At 33.6% G+C, this 19,660-nt stretch overlaps 1 protein-coding gene across 4 annotated transcripts in view; it reads left to right on the forward strand.

Moving 5' to 3' along the window:
• Positions 1–19,660, forward strand: part of EXOC6 (exocyst complex component 6) — a 182,735-nt gene that overhangs the window by 63,342 nt on the left and 99,733 nt on the right. For all 4 annotated transcript variants that reach the window (XM_058543542.1, XM_058543544.1, XM_058543545.1 and 1 more), the window contains exons 8-12: positions 426–494; positions 12,362–12,445; positions 17,232–17,278; positions 17,392–17,512; positions 19,011–19,082. In XM_058543542.1, coding sequence (XP_058399525.1) covers positions 426–494; positions 12,362–12,445; positions 17,232–17,278; positions 17,392–17,512; positions 19,011–19,082 — 393 coding nt within the window. The remainder of the gene's footprint in view (positions 1–425; positions 495–12,361; positions 12,446–17,231; positions 17,279–17,391; positions 17,513–19,010; positions 19,083–19,660) is intronic.

Here is a 19,660-nt window from a genome sequence, read left to right on the forward strand (position 1 = left end):
TAATTGGGTCTGCCCCGTGGCTTAGCGGTTAAGTGCACGTGCTCCGCTACTGGTGGCCTGGGTTCGGATCCTGGGCACGCACTGACGCACCGCTTCTCCGGCCATGCTGAGGCTGCGTCCCACATACACCAACTAGAAGGATGTGCAGCTATGACATACAAATATCTACTGGTGCTTTGGGGGAAAAAAATAAATAAATAAAATTATAAAAAAAAAAATAGTCAACAATGAAGATAAATATATAAAGGATGAACTACTGAACAAATGCGAAAACAAAAAATGCATTATGTATTGTATGCTTTTTATCGGTGATAAATGTTATAATATGAAGTCCATGAATCTCCTTGTGTGTCTTTAACTTTACGTCATCCAACAGTGGACTAGTAGTTTGACCTTAATTTTTAAAAAAAGATTTTGTTTTTCAGGTCTTAAGTGTTCAGGATCTTGTTGATTTTTCCCCTGTTTACCGATGTTTGCACATTTATTCTGTTTTGGTAAGTATCTTTTGTATATGTGTATGTGTGTGTATATATGTGTGTGTGTGTATGTGTACATATGTGTGTGTGTGTGTATACACACATCCGTATTTGTATTATTAAAAAGACATGTATGCATTTTAGGCCTACTTTTCTAAAGGCTGACCATAAGCTCAGTGAGCTATTAATCTTCATGCAATAAATATTTGTGAAATATCCACTGTGTGTAAGGCACTTACTTTTTCTTTAACTTGTTTTTTAATTTTTATTTTTTTACATTCATGCTATACATTTTATTTTAATTTCAAACATAAATCTGCGTTTATTCCCCATTTTATAAAATTATTTCATTGAGGTCATATTGGCTTATAACATTTTGTAAATTTCATGTGTACGTTATTATATTTCATTTTCTGTATAGACTGCATTGTGTTCACCACCAATAGTCTAGTTTTTATCTGTCACCATATATACGTGCTCTTTTACCCCTTTCGCCCTCCGCCCACCCCCTTTCCCTCTGGTAACCACTAATCTGTTCTCCTTATCTATGTGTTTGTTTGTTTATCTTCTACATATGAGTGAAATCATACAGTATTTGTCTTTCTCTCACTTATTTCGCTTAGCATAACACCCTCAAGATCCATTCATGTTGTTGCAAATGGCACAGTTTTGTCTTTTTTTATGGCTGAGTAGTAGTCCATTGTATATAAATACCACATCTTCTTTATCCATTCATCCGTTGATGGGCATTTGGGTTGCTTCTACTTCTTGGCTATTGTGAATAATGCTGTGATGAACATAGGGGTTCATAAATCTCTTTGAATTACTGATTTTATGTTCTTTGGATAAATACCCAGTAGTGGAATTGCTGAATCATATGGTATTTCTATTTTTAATTTTTTGAGAAATCTCCATACTGTTTTCCATAGTGGCTGCACCAGTTTACATTCCTGCCAACAGTGTATGCGAGTTCCTTTTTCTCTACATCCTCTCCAACACTGCTTATTTCTTGTCTTGTGAATTATAGCCATTCTGACAGGTGTGAGGTCATATCGCATTGTAGTTTTGATTTGCATTTCCCTGATGATTAGTGATATTGAACATCTTTTCAATGTGCCTGTTGGCCATCTGTATATCTTTGGAAAAATTTTCATATCCTCTGCCCATTTTTTGATCCAGTTGTTCATTTTTTTTGTTGTTGAGTTGTATGAGCTCTTTATATGTTTTGGAAATTAACTCCTTGATGGAGATGTAGTTTGCAAATATTTTCTCCCAGTTGGTGGGTTGTCTTTTTGTTTTGTGGATGGTTTCCTTTGCTGTGCAGAAGCTTTTTAGTTTGATATAGTCCTATTTGTTTATTTTTTCTTTTGTTTCCCTTGCCTGAGTAGACATGGTATTTGAAAAGATACTATTAAGACCAATGTCAAAGAGCATACTGCCCATGTTTTCTTCTAGGAGTTTTATGGTTTCAGGTCTTACATCCAAGTCTTTAATCCATTTTGAGTTAGTTTTTGTGTATGGTGTAAGATAATGGTCTACTTTCATTCTTTGGTACGTGGTTGTCCAGTTTTCCCAACACCATTTATTGAAGAGACTTTCCTTTGTCTTATCATAGTCTACTTTCAAGTGATATACCACTTCATGTATATTATAAGATATTATAAGATGTATAAGATGTAAAGATGTATGTTATAAGAACTTCCATTTCTCCCTTCTTGCCTTTGTGCTGTTGTGGTATCAGTTACTTATACTTCTACACAGGCTACTTCTACGTTTGTTTATGCCACACTACATTGTTTTCATTTTTGGATTAAACAATTATCATTTTTTAAAAAATAATAGCATTATTGTGATAAAATTCATATTACAAAATATTTACCCTTTTAAAATGTACAATTCAATGGTTTTAGCATGTTCGTAAGGATATGCAACCATTACAACTAATTCCAGAAAATTTCATTACCACAAAAAGAAATCCCTTATCCATTAGCAGCCACTCCTCATTCTCCCCTCCCCCGAGTCCCTGGCAACAGCTAATTTACTTTTTGTCTCTATGGATTTTACCTAATCTGGATATTTCATATAAATGGAATCATACCACATGTGGCCTTTTGTGTCTGGCTTCTTTCATGTAGGTGGAAGTTTAGGTTATTGGTTGAGCTTGCTCTTTTTGAGCTTGCTCTTTTTTAATATAGACATTTTCAGCTATAAGTTTTCTTCTAACTGCTGCTTTAGCTGCATTCTGTGAGTTTTGGTATGTTTTATTTTTGTTTCCATTCATCTCAAAGTATTTTCTAATTTCTTGTGATTTCTTCTTTAACTTATTGGTTATTTGGGAGTGTGTTGTTTAATTTCCATATGTTTGTGAATTTCCCAAAAGTTTTTCTGTTTCTTGATTCCTAATTTAATCCCACTGTGGTCAGAGATCATACTTTGTATGATTTAAGTCCTTTTAAATTTATCGAGGCTTGTTTTATGACCTAACATATGGTTTATCCTGGAGAATGTTCCATGTACGCTTGAGAAGAACGTGTATCTGGCTGTTGTTGGGTGATGTGTTCTGTAGACATCTTTTGGGTCTAGTGTATTTATAGTGTTGTTCAAATCTTCTGTTTCCTTGTTGATCTTCTGCTTGTTCTCTCTGTTATTAAATTGGGGATGTTGAAGCCTTCAACTATAGCTGTTGAATTTTCTGTTCTTCCTTTAGTTCTTCCAGTTTTTGCTTCATGTATTTTTGAGGCTCTGTTGTTAGGTGAATATATGTTTATAATTGTTATGATTTAATGATGGATTGACCTTTTTTCATTATAAAATGGCCATCTTTGTGATGTTTTTTGGCTTAAAGTCTTTTTTGGCTGATACTACTGTAGCCACTCTAGTTCTCTTTTGGTTACTGTTGACATGGTATATTTTTTCCATTCTTTTAATTTTTTATTTATTTATTTTCCCCCAAAGCCCCAATAGATAGTTGTATGTCATAGCTGCACATCCTTCTAGTTGCTGTGTGTGGGACATGGCCTCAGCATGGCCGGAGAAGTGGTGTGTTGGTGTGCGCCCGGGATCTGAACCCGGGCCGCCAGCAGCAGAGCGCGCGCACTTAACCGCTAAGCCACGGGGCCGGTCCTATTTTTTCCATTCTTTTGTTGTGTCTTTGAATCTAAAGTGTGTCTCTTGTAGGATAGCATATAGATGGATCTTTTTTTTTTTTAATCCAGTCTGCCAATCACTGCCTTTTGATTGGAGCATTAGTTCGTTAACGTATAATGTAATTACTGATAAGGTAGGATTTATGTGTACAATTTGTTTTAATATGTCTTATGTGTTTTTTTCCCTCTATTCCTCCATTACTGCCTTCTTTTCATTAAATAGATATTTTCTCGTGTACCATTTTAATTCCCTTGTCATTTATTTATTTATTTTAGTATTTCCTTAGTGTTTACCCTGGGGATTACAATTAACATCTTACCTTAAAACAGTCTAGTTCATGTTAAACCCCCTCCTTTGTGTTATTGTTATACTAATTACATCTTCATACATTATAAGCTATTGACACAGTTTTATAGTTATTGCTTTATGCAGTTGTTTTTTAAATCAGAAGTAAGGAGTTACAAACAAAAATATGTTTATGCTGTCTTTAGACATTTACCTCTGTGTTTATCTTTATTGGTATTCTTTATTTCTCTATGTGAACTATAGTTACTGTCCAGTGCCCTTTCATTTCTGCCTGAGGGACTTCTTTTAGTATTTCTTTTAGGGAAGGTCTGTTAGCATCAAATTCTCTCAAATTTTTTTTTTTATTGGGAATGTCTTAATTTTTCCTTTGCTATTTAAGAGTAGTTTTGCTGGATATAGAATTCTTGGTCTTTTTCTTTCAGCACTTCAGATAGGTCATCTCACTGCCTTCTAAATGTGTTTACTTTTAAGGAGGTTTGAGGTTTGGCTTATTTGTGTAATTGAAAATGAATGATAATTATGTTAATTAGAGCAAATAGAACTATCTTTGTTAGTTAGCTTTTTTTCTTTTAGCCCTCTGTTAAAAGACAGGACCAACTCTGCTCTTATGAGCTGAGAGAAAAGTGATCTACAAGCACAATATCAATGTAAATTCATTGTTTTACAAATAAATTAGTGATGTTTCAAGTGTCTTGAGCTTTATTAAATAGACCTGTAAAAAGAATTTCTCTTTTTAAAGCTATAATAAATCATATTGTAGTGTAAAAACAATACTTTGTTCTATGATGAAATAATTCTTCAAATGTATGTGAGTGTAAAATACTTTAACTTCTCAGCTTCTTTTCAGATCTAGTATTTTATCTTTTATAATGTCGTGTGGTAGCATATCCATTTAACTGCATTTACAGTTGAGGCAAATAAAGGTAGGTTCTGTGAAGATTACACTGCTGTCTATAGTAACATTGAAAACTAGGCTTCCTGTTGTCTAATCTCATGTTTTTCTTTTTTTTGTTTTGTTTTGTTTTTAAACCAGATATATTGATTTCTAATCAAGATGAAGTTCTTAATTATCTCAGTTGTTAAAGTGGCCTGTGTTGTGGTTTGATTCTTTCACAACTCCTTTCAAATTAGTTGTTTTCGTATAGGTTTTTGGGTTCAGTGGAGAAGAATGATATTTTGCTTTGATAATGCTTAATTTTTCTGTCTTATACGGGCACTGTAAACTACAGTGAGTGCCAATAGGCCCTTCTGTTACTGTGTATTATCCTTGTTCTTATCTGTATGATCCACGAGGATAGAGACCATGAGAGTGTTGTTTATTGTTTTTCCCCCAGTGCCTTCTGTTGGGTCTGATACTTCATAAAGATTTGCTGAATTAGTAATTACCTTACTCTTTAACACCACATTCAGTTTTTAATAAAATAATTTTATGTTTCTTTATCTTGGTAGCTTCTATCAACAGGCAATAAGCCCTCTGGGAAAGAATATATCTTTATACCTTGTGCAACAAAAAGTGTTGAACCAACAGATATATGAGGTTTCAGTGTGGCATTCCCTGAGAGTGATACGTTGGGTATTAAAAGTTGCATTTCAGTGTTCATGGTTTAGAATTAAAGAAGTAAAAGCACAATTAAATGATCAGAATAATCAAAAGTCAATGATAGAGAACCAGTAGAATGATATAAAGGTTTAGACTCCATTCAGTCAGCTTTGTGATTATTCAAAAATAGTCTAAGATTTATTTTTCTCAAATATTCAAAATAAGTGGCATAAGTACTGATTACTATCAGAATTTATATGTTTCTGTAATTAACTGTATTAATTTATAATTTTCAGTAACTTTTCGTTCTTTGTATGTTTTTGTATCTTTATTACATGTAGAATTTAATAGATTTAAGAAAGCTACATTTTAAAATGTGTTGGTTTTTGACTAATTCGAGCAGGACTTTTTTTCCTTCTTTACTGTGTAAGTGAGGTTTTACTCTTCTATAGATGTAATAAACTTTCACTAGCATGATAACTTCTGGTTGGTATATATGACCAAAAATTATTTGATAAAGCTAATTCCTCTTTATTTTCATAATTACTCTTTCCATTTGTTATTTCATTTCTGTTAACTTCCCAACAGTATGGCATTGGGCAAATTACTTTTTTCGGTTGGTTTTCTTACTTGCAAAATATGGATAACAATTTATAAGGCTATGTTGGATATTTTTTGTTGTTGGTGCCATCAAGTTGATTCCAACTCCTAGCGACCCTGTGTACAGCAGAGCGGAACCCTACCTGGTCTTTTTGTGCCATCCTCTCACCTTCCGGTGCTATATCAGACAGTACTCGGCTGCCATTTATAGGGTTTTCATGGCCAGTTTTTTCGGAAGTGTGTGGCCAGGTCCTTCTTCCTAGTCTGTTTTAGTCTGGAAGCTCCGCTGAAACCTGTCCCATGGGTGACCCTGCTGCTATTTGAAATAACTGGTGGCATAGCTTTCAGCATCACAGCAACATGCAGCTGCCACAGTGTGATGACCAACAGATTGGTGGTGTGGTTTCCTGACTGGGAAATGAACCCAGGCCGAGGCAGTAGAGTGTTGAATCTTAACCACTAGACAATCATGTTGGATATTAGAGTAAATATAAATAATTAAGTGCTTAGCATAATACCCGGTATATGTAGCACTCAGTAAATGATAAAAGGCTTATTGTAAAAGGGTTACATTAATATGTATGATTTCAAGGACTAGGTCTTTTGACTATAAGTCCATTTTAGCCAAAAGAGCTCTATGTCTAAAATCCTTAAGGTAGCATTTTCCAAGCTCTGTTTGATCAAATATGTGTTCTTTGAAAGGAAAATAAATATACTGTGGAAAAAAAGGGTTCTCTTTGGAAAATGCTGCAACAGTATCCATAATATAACTTATCATTTTTAAGGCTTTGAGAAATCCTAAGACCTTGTGTGAATTTCCTTAGCTGGCCATGTCCTAAATTTTGTGAGTATAGGGACTATTTTTCTTAGAATAATGAGTACTGAATGTAATGTGAGAATTGCAGCCCTAGGGGTTTTAAGGGTGTGTGAAGGCTTTGCAAGGCGTTCTGGGCTAGAAATTTTAAGGAAATAATTTCTAGATCCTGAACTTTTCCCTAAAAATTATCTGTCTGGGAACCCCAGCCTACCTTCACAATAGTTCTTCTCTTACTGTTGGTGCTCTGCCCAAATCCCCTTGGATTCCTTTTCATAAGAGCTAGAAGTACCTCAGAGTTCTCAGCCCTGCGTGAGGCAATACTTAGACTGTATTGTCGCAGTGTTTTTGCACTTTTCAGACATTCTAGATAGTACATATTGTATATTGATAGTACATATTGCTTTGTTTATGTATTTGAGGTAAAGAAAGGCTTGAAACTTGAGAATATATATTTGGAATACAATGTTAGAACATTTTCCATACATGCGTTAAGGAGCTTTCACATCAATTTACATTTCATTGGGTCATCAGTTCTAGTACCTACCTGACACAGTGTCTGTGTTTGCTACTTTGTTTTCCCAATTTGATACATACCCGAACCCTAATGATGTTATGGTATTTTGAGATGGACTCTGAGTATAAAGCTGTATCATAATGCAGGATGTCAGTTGTTGATGTGACTGGACGTACTTGCATCATTAAAGAACACGTTGCTCCCCAAAAAACAACTCTGCAGGATAACTTGTACACTGAAGTTTCACTCTGGGATCAGGCTGAAGCCTCTTGGAGACTTTTTTTTTGCCTAAAATGGCCCCCTTGATTGGCTTCCTCTCATGCTTTCCTCACTTCTTGAACAGTCTTCCTTTTGAGTACTTCCTTATTGTAGCACTGGTCTCAGGGTCTGTTCCTAGGAAAGCTACCTAAGATACTGTATTAGTTATCTATTGCTGTAGTTAATAAATATTTATTATTTCACAGGCTCAGCTATCTGGGAGTGGTTTAGCTGTGTAGTTCTGGCTCAAGGTCTCTCATGAGGTGAGGGCTGCAGTCATCTGAATGCTTGGCAGGGGCTAGGGGGTTTGCTTGTATGGTGGCTTTTGGCAGAAGGCCTCAGTCGTTTGTCACATGGCTGTCTATGAGGCGGCCTGATAGTCCTCATGACATGGCAGCTGGCTTCCCCAGAATGAATGATCTGAAGGAGACCAAGATGGAAGCCGTATGTCTTTTATAACCTAATCTCAGAAGTGACATATCTTTACTTCTACTGCATCTTATTGGTCACATAGACCAACCCTGGTACAGTGTGGCAGGGGACTACACAAGGGATCCTAGGGGCCATCTTGGAGGCTACCACACTTACTTTGTAAAAGAAAGACATATCCTTCACTGATACCTGGTATTACTGTGGTGCATTGTCTTGATGTGTAAAAACTTCCAAGATGCCAAATAAAGGAGAAGTCTCCTTTAATGATTAATCAAGGGACTTTCTCTTCTTGCACAGATTAAGAGTAAACCGTGTTAGAAACAGTGTATTTTGTCCTATGGTGAGATATTCTTAGTTCTGATACATGGTAGACAGTAATGACATAAGTGGGAGTAATGACAGTTTCCATTTAATGACCTGATCTCTTTTATTCCCTAACTATTGATAATGAATATATTGCATTTTTTAAAAAATTTTTTGTTTATTGCAGTAACATTGGTTTATAACATTGTATAAATTTCAGGTGAACATCATTATACTTCTATTTCTGCATAGATGACGTCATGTTCACTACTCAAATACTAATTACAACCCATCACCACACACATGTGCGGAATTATCCCTTTCGCCCTCCTCCCTCCTCCCTTCCCCTCTAGTAACCGCCAATCCAATCTCCGTCTCTATGTGTTTGTTTGTTGTTGTTATTATCTACTAAATGAGTGAGATCATACGGTATTTGACCTTCTCCCTCTGACTTATTTCACTTTGCATAATACCTTCAGTGTCCATCCATGTTGTCACAAATGGCTGGATTTCATCATTTCTTGTGGCTGAGTAGTATTCCATTGTGTATATATACCACATCTTCTTTATCCATTCGTCCCTTGATGGGCACTTAGGTTGCTTCCAAGTCTTAGCTATTGTGAATAATGCTGCAATGAACACAGGGGTGCATGTATCTTTACGCATTGGTGTTTTCAAGTTCTTTGGATAAATACCCAGTAGTGGAATAGCTGGATCATATGGTAGTTCTATCCTTAATTTTTTGAGGAATCTCCATACTGTTTTCCATAGTGGCTGTACCAATTTGCACTCCAACCAGCAGTGTATGAGAGTTCCCTTCTCTCCACATCCTCTCCAACACATGTTGTTTCCTATCTTGTTAAGTATAGCCATTCTGACGGGCGTGAAGTGAAATCTCATTGTAGTGAATATATTGCATTTAAAAGAGAGTACGGTGAGAGTATAGCAATGAGAGCATAGGAAATTTTGAATGCTAAAACTATGTCCTGTGTGTTTAAATATAAACAATGCTCTTGGCTAATTTTAATACCCATACCTAGGATGTGTTATTTGCTATAAAGAAAAACACCTTTAAATAGCAAAAATAATATGAGTTAGTGAAGCTGAATCTTTTACATGTAACTGTATTGTTTTCTGGAGTTGCCAAAATTTTCAAGTTACGTTGATTAACCCATTCTTTCATATTCATGTAAGTTGTGATTCAGTAAAGTGATTTAAAGCTGTTTTGCCAAATTGTGTTGTAAGTGAAAGTCCAATTACATGTATGATATTTTCTACTTGATATTAAAAAGAAGTAAAAGCTGGCTGCCAGACTGATTTGTTTTTTTTGGCGAGGTAGGGGAAGATTGGCCCTGCGCTAACATCTGTTACCAGTCTTCCTCTTCTTCTTTTTTTCTCCCCAAAGCTCCAGTACATAGCTGTATATCATAGCTGTATAGTTGTAGCTCTTCTGTATGGGACGCTGCCTCAGCATGGCTTGACGAGCGGTGAATAGGTCCATGCCCAGGATCTGAACTGGCGAACCGTGGGCCACCGAAGTGGAACGTGTGAACTTAACTGCTGCGTGCCACTGGGCTGGGCCCCAGATTGATTAGTTTTTAGCATGATCATCATATCTAACAAAACTAATGGAGTTATACCTGATTTTTATACTTGGTTTTATTTACTTATTTCCAAAAATTGAACACCAAAGTTTAATGAATGCCACATATTTACTGAAGGCATATAGTATTTTTATCATACTCTTCCCTTCATAAATAACTTAGGATTCTATCCATATGTTACATTGCATTATTATAAATTAAGTAATGAGAAGCAGCATAAGTAATGAGAAACTGATTTATTACCTTGTTTTTAAGGTGCATGAGTGGATAAAACAATCACATTGGGTTTAAATAACCTTGATCTTGACTATTTTTTGTAATCTTGTAACTTATTTCTCAGTGGTTTTCATAACATATTTCCACAAAATGCATGTTAACATATTTATTTGAATTGAAATATGAAGTCAAACTTTTTCTGAGACATATTAAATACAGTTTCACTTACTAGTTTGACTGTGAGGACAAGCTTTGCTAATTAGGCTTTAGGTTTCAAGGTGAGCATTTTTTAAAATAAATACACTAAATCTGCAGCTCAGAGTTTTAACCAAAAAGTATATTGTTAATTGGGAAAAAAAAAACCCCACAAAAACCCATTCATCTTATTAATAAAAATCTACTTTTTGGTTTATTAATTATCAAAATGTATAATATACTTTGGTTTGATCAGTTATGTACTAATTATAGAGATAATTCAAGCCAGAAGAAAAAAACCACCTTAACACCTAAAGACTTATGATTTCAGAAGTAAAAACATATTACATTAGAAAATATAGCATTAGAAAAAAACACGTTAAATTAGAAAAAATTCTGTAAGGGTAATAGATTAGAAATATGAGTTTGAAAAATGAATGATGGTAGGTGTCCATTGGATATGTTTAAATGAAGATTTAAGATTTTATTTATAATATACTTGAAATGATATTCTTTGCATCTATTTAAACTCATAATGAAAAAAATTTAGTTACCAAAATAAAACTGTGAAGGGGACCATAGCTTTTTTTGAAATTCTTTTAATTGTTTGAGTGCAAAAAAATTGGAGGAACTGCCCTAGGGGATACCTAGGTAAAAATATTTTATGCATTATGAGTTTACTTTTGATGGCACTAAGAAAAGTCATGGTTTTTTTGTAGCTACTTAAGTATTAAAAATATCAGAAAATTTTTTTCAGTGAAAATATGAGTTTTGACTTTTTTTTGCCTATTGTTAATTTTTCTCTTTGTTTCTTTTGGGTTCTCTTTGGAGCCTTGAATAGAGGAATGGGTTCTCAACTTTTTCTTCTGACTCTGGATGGATTCTCTTTTAAGCAGAGAGGAAGACAGAGGAGATGAATATATAACCATTTACTTGTTCAATCATTCATTCATTCAACAAATATTTATTGAATGCCTTTCATGTGGCAAGCATTGTGCTAAGTGATGAGGATATGATGGTGAACTAGATGGACAGGGACCATGTTCTAACAGACTTAGAGTCAGGTGGAAAAGATGGATGTCTGTTTCTAATATGGTAGCCACTAGCAATATGTGGCTATTTAAATTTAAATTAATTAAAATTAAACAAAATTAAAATTCAGTGCCTCATTCCTGTTAGCCACATTTCAAATGCTCAGTAGCCACATGTGTCTAGTGGGTACCATATTAGACAGTGCAGATATAGAAAACTTTCATCATCACAGAAAGTGCTGTTGGAGAGTGGTGAGATAGACTAATAATCAGGAAGTTACAGTATAGTATGAGAAGTGCTATGATATGGAGGTACAGGTTGCTATGGGATAACATAGACAGTAACAAGCCTCAGAAAGTTGAGGAAGTCTTTCTAAAGGAAATGACCTTCATGGTGAGTCCTAAAGGGTGAATAAAAGTCATACAGGGAAAGGGAACTGGGAAGCATGTTTTAGGAACAGCTTGTACAAAAGCCTGGAAGTGAAAAGAAAATGGTATATTGAATATACTGAGATGAGGCAGGAGCTGGAGGAAGATGCCAGATCGTGTAGGACCTTGTACAACAAGTTCAGAAGTTTAGGCTTGACAGCTAATTTTATTTAGTTTCCCTCATGACAGCCATGTTTTCTTTGGTCAGTCAAAAATCTCTAAAGCCTAAATGACAAGTTGGGCAACTGTCCAATTGTTTGAAGTTACCTTTAGTCTTCCTAATTGTCATGATACTAAACAAGGTTACTATCTTTGAACTATAATGCCAAAAACTTGTTCTTGACGTTCAATATGAAAATACCATTCAGCATTTATATTCCAGTTTTCAGAAAATTAAAAATGACTCTTAAGGGGTAAAGAAGTTACCTGCTTAGCAGTGTGTGGGTGTAGGGGTGTGTATGTGTTTTTCATTTCTCTGCTGATTTTATTTCAGGGTGATGAGGAAACATTTGAAAATTATTACCGAAAACAAAGAAAGAAACAAGCAAGACTGGTATTGCAACCCCAGTCAAATATGGTACGTATGTGAAAATTTTCAATTGGTTATGCTGTTGCTTTTGATCCCCTTACCTGGCTTTAATTTCTTCTGAGCATGCATCACTATTCATTGAACTACAAATATTTATTGAACGCCTACTATTTCCAGTAATTGGTTTAGATGCTAAGGGTACAGCAGTGAATAAAACAAAGTCCCTTCTCTCGTGAGCTTATATTGTATTAGAGAAGATAGACAGTAAGCAGGTAAAATAGTGAATAAATAAAAAGATAAACAAGTAAATATATAAAGTGTCAGGTAGTGATAATTTCTGATAATCTGGTGGAATATGTACCTTGATTAATTGTCCCACTGAAAAAACAGCTAAAGATGCTGGGTAAAACATTTTTTTAAATCTTAACTTCTTTTTAAATGCACTGAGAATCTAGTAGGAAAGTATAGTCAGGACAAAAACTAAGTGAATATGGAACTGTTCTATATGTTGGTTATGGTGATAGTTACATGTACTGTTTCTATGACTAAAACTCATAGAAACAGTACATGAAAAAGAGTAAGTTTTATTATATGTAACTTATACCTCAATACATCTGACTATAAAACAAACAAAACAGGAAACCTAAGTGAAGGCAGAAATCCAGACAGGTTTAATGAAGCACTGAATGTAGCTTTTATCCTAGGGGATCTGCTGAATGGGAAAGCATGAGTTTTGAGGACATGAGAGTACAGAAGGCTAAGCCCAAAGCCACCCAAAGGAGGTGATAAGAGGTTGTCTCCCTTGTAAAGCTGAGACTCCAAAGAATTATAGCCCCATTATTAGGATGACCTAGAGATAAAAACCACCTAAAAAACCTCTCTGTTCCTTCTGCCAAATACTGTAAGGAAATTGCCTATCTCAAATCCTGGTGCTGAGTGAACAAAGAAAAAAAAATTTCTGGGAATTGATAGCAAACAGTTCCTCCTATGTGTTTGCAACCCAAATTCATTCCTCTTGGATAGTCAAAAAAATCTCAAGTTGAAAATTTCATTTAAAGTGATTCTATGCTAACATTGCCTCCAGGTGCCTAGTAGAAGCAAATGTAGATCTCTGAACCTTCATACCAGAGTTAAAGAATATCCACCATTAAAGTTTCGAGGAAAATTAGCAATTCACAGTCAAAAACAATTACCAAACAAGGGAGAATCATTAGAAATATTGACAACAGAAATAAATCCTAAAAGACGTTCCATATTTGAATTATTAGCGATAGAATATAAAATAACACTATTTAATATATTTAAAGAAATAAAAGGCAAGCTTGATATAAATAGGGAACAAGAATCTGTAAAGAATGACCACAATGTGTGAATAAAAATCAAGTAGACTACCTAGAAATTAAAGATATATTCACCAAAATTAAAACTTTATGAATAGATTTAACAGTTGATGAATTCTGTTAGTTGACCTGAAGAAATTGTCTAGAAAGCGTCACAGAGAGACAAAAGGATGAAAATAGAAGTGAGACAGAGGGAACACAGAGAGACGGTCTAACATATGGCTAGTTGGAGTTTCAGAAAGAAGATAGAACAAATAGGACAGAAGAATATTTGAGGATATAATGGCTGAGAATTTTCCAGAACAGATGAGAAATGGAAACCTACAGAGTCAGACCCAATGAATCCCAAGTAGGTTAAATAAAAAGAAATATACTGTTAGAGACCTTACAATGAAACTACAGAACACCAAAAGACAGACAAAGTAGAAGACCTGAAAAAGTTTTCAACTAACTTGATCTAATTGGCATTTATTGAATACTCCACCCAAAACTGCAGAATGCACATGCTTTTCAAGTACACATGGAAGGTTCCCCAAGATAGATCATATTCTGTTCTATAAAATAAATCTGAATGATTGTAAATCTTAAAGAATATAAAATACATGAAATCATCCCAAGTATGTCTTCTGACCACAGGAGAATTAAATTATCCATATGAATGAATATTGACAAAAAAATGAATATTGACTTTCATCTCATTCAACAATATAAGAAATGGATCATGGACCTAAATTTAAGAGCTAAAATTGTATAACTCTTAGAGAAAACAAAGGATAAAATCTTTGTGACCTTGGGTTAGGCAACACTTTCTTAGGTGAGATACATAAAGCAAGAACCGTAAAAGAAAGAAATTGATAAACCGAACATCAAAATGAAAAACTTGTGCTCTTCAAAAGGCATTGTTAAGAAAATCAAAAGACCAAACACAGATGGAGAGAAAATATTTGCAAAACTCACATCCAACAAAGGACTCGTATCCAGAGTATATAAAGAACTTGTATAACTAAGTAATTAAAGACAAACTAATGGACAAGAGATCCAAATAGACATTTTACCAAAGATATACAGATGAAAAATAAACACATGAAAACATGTAAATATCATTTTTCGTCAGGAAAATGCAAATTAAAACCACGATGAGACACCACTACATACCTATCAGAATGACCAAAATTAAAAAGATTGATAATAGCAAGTGCTGGTGAGGATGTGGAGCAACTAGAACTCTTATATACCTCTAATGGGTATAAAAGTTTTACTGCCACTTTGGAAAATAGTTTGACAATTTGTTATAATGTTAAGCATATGCTTATCTTACGACCCAGCAGTCCTGCTCCTAGATTTTTGCCCATGAGAAGTGAAACTGTATCTTCACACAGTGGCTCATATGTGAATGTTTACAGTAGCGTTATTGATAAATGCCAAAAACTGGAAACATCCCAAATGTCTATGAATTAGTGACTAGATAAATTGTTGTATGTACATATAATGAAGTACTACTCAGCAATAGAAAAGGAACTGGTAAATGCAGTGACATGGATGAATCTCAAAAGCATTATTCTAAGTGAAAAAATTCAGATGCCACAAAGTTATATATAGTATGATTTATATGACATTTTTGAAAAGGCAAAACTGTGGGACAGAATGGGATTGGTCTTCAAGGACTGGGGTTGCAGAGTGATTCACTACAAGGGGCATAAGGGAACTTTTTTATGAGATGGAAATTTTCTATGTCTCAATTTTGGCAGTGGTTACACAAATGTCTACATTTGTCAAAACTCATCAGACTCTACGTGTAAAAAGGGTTAATTTTACTCTATGTAAATTATACCTCAATAAACTTGACTTTAAAAATAAAGATAAAGAGAAGACCTTAAAAATACCCAGAGAGAAGAAATTATTTTCAGATAACTCAATGGAATATTTTCAATGCTGAGGGAAAATGACTGTCAACCTAGGATTCTACATCTAGTCAAACAAAGGCAAAAATAAACACTTGCAGACAAAGAAGAGGATAGCTTGCTGCTGAGACACCCTTACTAAGGAAATTCTAAAGGCTCTCTATGTTAGGCAAAAGGAAAATGATACGAAATGGAAGATATGAGATGCTAGAAGGAATAAATAGCAAAGAAAGTGTAAATACATGGGTAAATCTATGTTGCTTGTAGAAAATAATATTAATAAAATATTATGGACCTTAAAACAAGGCAAAATTAAAATATGAAACAAAAATAACATAAACATTAGAATGAGCTAGAAGTTAGTGAAATGAAGCTATTCTACAGTTTCTGAATTGTCCAGAAGAAGAGTAAAAATATTGATTAATTGTAGAGTTTGATTACTTAAGTATGCATTATGTAATTTCTGGAGTAACCACTAAAAGAGTAGAAACAGAGTATATACTTTCATATAATACAAAAAAGCTGGAATGATAAATAAAATACTCATGTCTTAGAGTTGATAAAAAATGGTAATTTAAACCCGTAAGCACTTGATAACATTGACTCAAAATATTGAAAGCAAAATTGCCACATTTAAAAGGATAATTAGAAAAATCTATAAGCATAGTGGATTTAAAACATGTCTCAGTATGTTATAAACCGAATAGAATATCAGGAAGAATACAAAACATGCTTAATAGGCTTGATCTAGTGGACTATATAGAATCCTGTTTCAACAACTGTAGAAACATACTCTTTTCAAGCACACATGGAACATTATAAAATGTGACTTTATACTATGTTCTAAAGCAAGTATCAAGAAGTATCAAACATCTGGTGTCATGTAGACTACATTCTCTGATCATAGTATTTTTAAGCTAAAAGTAATAACATTCCTCCCCCCACCAGGAAAAACCCCAGATATTTGAAAGTTTTGATCACATTTATGAAATATACAAAATATAACATTTGGACTTAATTGAAATAATGAAATATTTCATGTAATAAACTTTTCTGAATGAAATTCAAATGATCAAATATTTTCCTGTATGCCTTTTGTTAAAATTATAAACAATAGGCAATTATAGACCATTTTTAAAGAGTTTGACTTCTGTCATTAATCAGATGAAAGTCATTGGAAGGTTTTTAGCAGAAGATATAATGATCTGATTACTATTTGTAAAGTATCATTCTCACAGCTATCGGGAGAATAGACTGTAAGGAGCAAGCCTGGAAGCTGGGGAGACTAGGTAGGAGAATGATGTAGTAACCCAAGTGAGAGATGATAGTGGTTTGAATTAGCCTGCTGAGAAGGGGGTTCTGAAATCATATTTACTTTTTAACTTGTTTATTGTTCATCTCCTTTTGAATGCAAGTTCCATGAGGGTAAGGACTTTTATTATTTACCAGTTTATCCCTGGTGCCTTAAAAATATATGCAGCATATAGTAGACTTTCAATAAATATTTGTTAATAAATGTTGTAGTGACTTGGAACTTACTTTTATGTTACTGATATTTATTGGTTTAAATTGATTTTTATTTTTCATTTAAAGCATGAAACAGTTGATGGCTATAGAAGATATTTCACTCAAATTGTAGGGTATGTATCTAATATGGAAATAACTATTTTTATATTATGTTAAATGTCAGAAGTAATTATTTTCTATTTGGGTTTTGTTTTTTTTTTTTAACACATTATGTTACTGTTTTTAGGTTCTTTGTGGTGGAAGATCACATTTTACATGTGACCCAAGGATTAGTAACCAGGGCATACACTGATGAACTTTGGAACATGGCCCTCTCAAAGATAATTGCTGTCCTTAGAGCTCATTCAGTAAGTCAGACAATTTATGTTACTAGATTTTTAATTCAGTTACTTCAAGACCTTCTGAAATGCATAATATCAGAAGAAAACTGTACCTCCATCATTCTGCACTTTTTGTAATTGCTCAGATTTGGAAGTAGTAATGTCAGGCTTTTGTTTGTCTGGTAATATTGGGCTGTGATTTTGCAACTGACTGGTACTTCCCAAGACACTTTTAGTTCAGCATTATAGAAAATGAAGAATTAAGCTGGTCTCATTAGTCTCAACTGACCTCTTCATTAGATCACTGAAAAGCACCATGAAGCAAGGGTTTTTAATTATCATTCCAAATTCTTTGTTTCCAAAATAAACTCCACCATTAAAACTCAATAGAACTTGTTCTTCAATGTTTATAATTTGTTTGCAGTAATATAATTACAAATTTCTTAAAAATATGCAATTGTCAAAATTTGAACTCATTTGAAATAATGAACCTTTATGTAATGAGAGTTTTTTTATTAATGAAAGTAAAATAAAATATTTTTGTAATATACCTTTTATGGAAATAGTAAATATGTTAGTGTTATAAAGACTATTGAAATTAATAATTGCTCGGTGTAGACTTTTTCTTAAGACAATTTTAGTAGTTCACCTTCAGTAAAATCTTCCCTTACTTAAAATTTTGTAACCTATTATTTATAATTTTATTATTGAGAATAGAGATTGAAAATATTTTGGAGGATTATTAGTTTATGTGATATTTGGATTATAAATACACTACATTTTTATGTATCGGGAATGTAGATTCTTAATATACTATTTGTCCGATGAACTACAACTTTTTCTAACATATTAGTAAAGAACAATACGTTTTATCAGGGTTTATATTCAGACCAGCTCTGAATATGTAAAATTATAGTATGCTTCCTATTAATCCCATGATATCAAAGTCGTAATATATTAAATGCAACATATCATACTCCAAATCTGATTAAATGATGTTAAGGGGACAGTGACGTTTACTATCCCTTTGAAATTAATTATTTTCTTTTGATGAATTACTAAGAAAATACTTAAATTGTCATTCTTATATTGGAAAATAATATATCGTATCTCTTTTATAAGAAAATAAATAAATAATTGAAGAGTAGAAATATGTGGTCTATATGTAAAACATTTTTTAAGTTTAAAATAATGAGTTCCTTAAAATGTAAAAACTTTTAGAAAATAGGCATCATTACTTTGACTAAGGTTTAGTGTGTGTAAATTTCAGGAAAATTTCTTTTCATATAATACAGATACTTTAGGTATGTCATGTCATGATCTTTCCCTAAGAATTTTTACTGAATAGAGGAAGCCAGCCATGGATCTTACTAATAACCAAGATTTTTAATTTATTGTAAGTCTAGCAGATTAAAGAAAAAATTTTCAGGTTTTATTTCTCAATTTTTAATCAAATGACTCTGGTTTTTGTTTGTTTGTGTTTCCATCCCTATGTCCACCCTCCCCTCCCTCTACACACTCCCAGTCGTATTGTACTGATCCTGATCTTGTTCTGGAGCTGAAGAATCTCATTGTAATATTTGCAGATACTTTGCAGGTGGGTAGTAATCTAGCATTCAACTAATGGCTATTTTGAGCACTTAAAGATATACAAAATATAGAGCATGCTCATTTATTTTATTGTGGATTAATGTTAGTAAATTAGTAGTAACCAAATGTTTACTTATACATTGATATTCCCCTATTACCCAGGACTTTTCATACCACCTCCTTCCTGATTATGAGGTTTGGACGGACCTCAGTGAATTTTACCATCTTTTTAAATATTGGTCATTCAGTTAGAATAGAGAAAGTATTTATGTAGTTAAAAATAAGAGTACGTGGTGTAATGAAAAGAACCATGAACTAGAAATTAGAAGATACATGTTCTACCTCAAGACAACGAGCATGGGCTCTGAGAGTCACACAAACCCTCTGCTATTGACTAACTGTATGTCTACAGGTTTTCTAAACTTTAGATCTTCTTTTGTGAAAATGGGTTTATTACTAGTTTTCAGAATTTTTTTGAGTTTTAAATGTGATGATAAATATGAAAACACAGAGTTTGAAAGCTGTCTCCACTCATCTCCTTCCTAATTTCAAGTGTGCTATGACTGAGCAGATCACTTTACTTCT

The sequence above is a fragment of the Diceros bicornis genome, chromosome 6, assembly GCF_020826845.1.
Source record: "Diceros bicornis minor isolate mBicDic1 chromosome 6, mDicBic1.mat.cur, whole genome shotgun sequence".
NCBI lineage: Eukaryota > Metazoa > Chordata > Mammalia > Perissodactyla > Rhinocerotidae > Diceros > Diceros bicornis.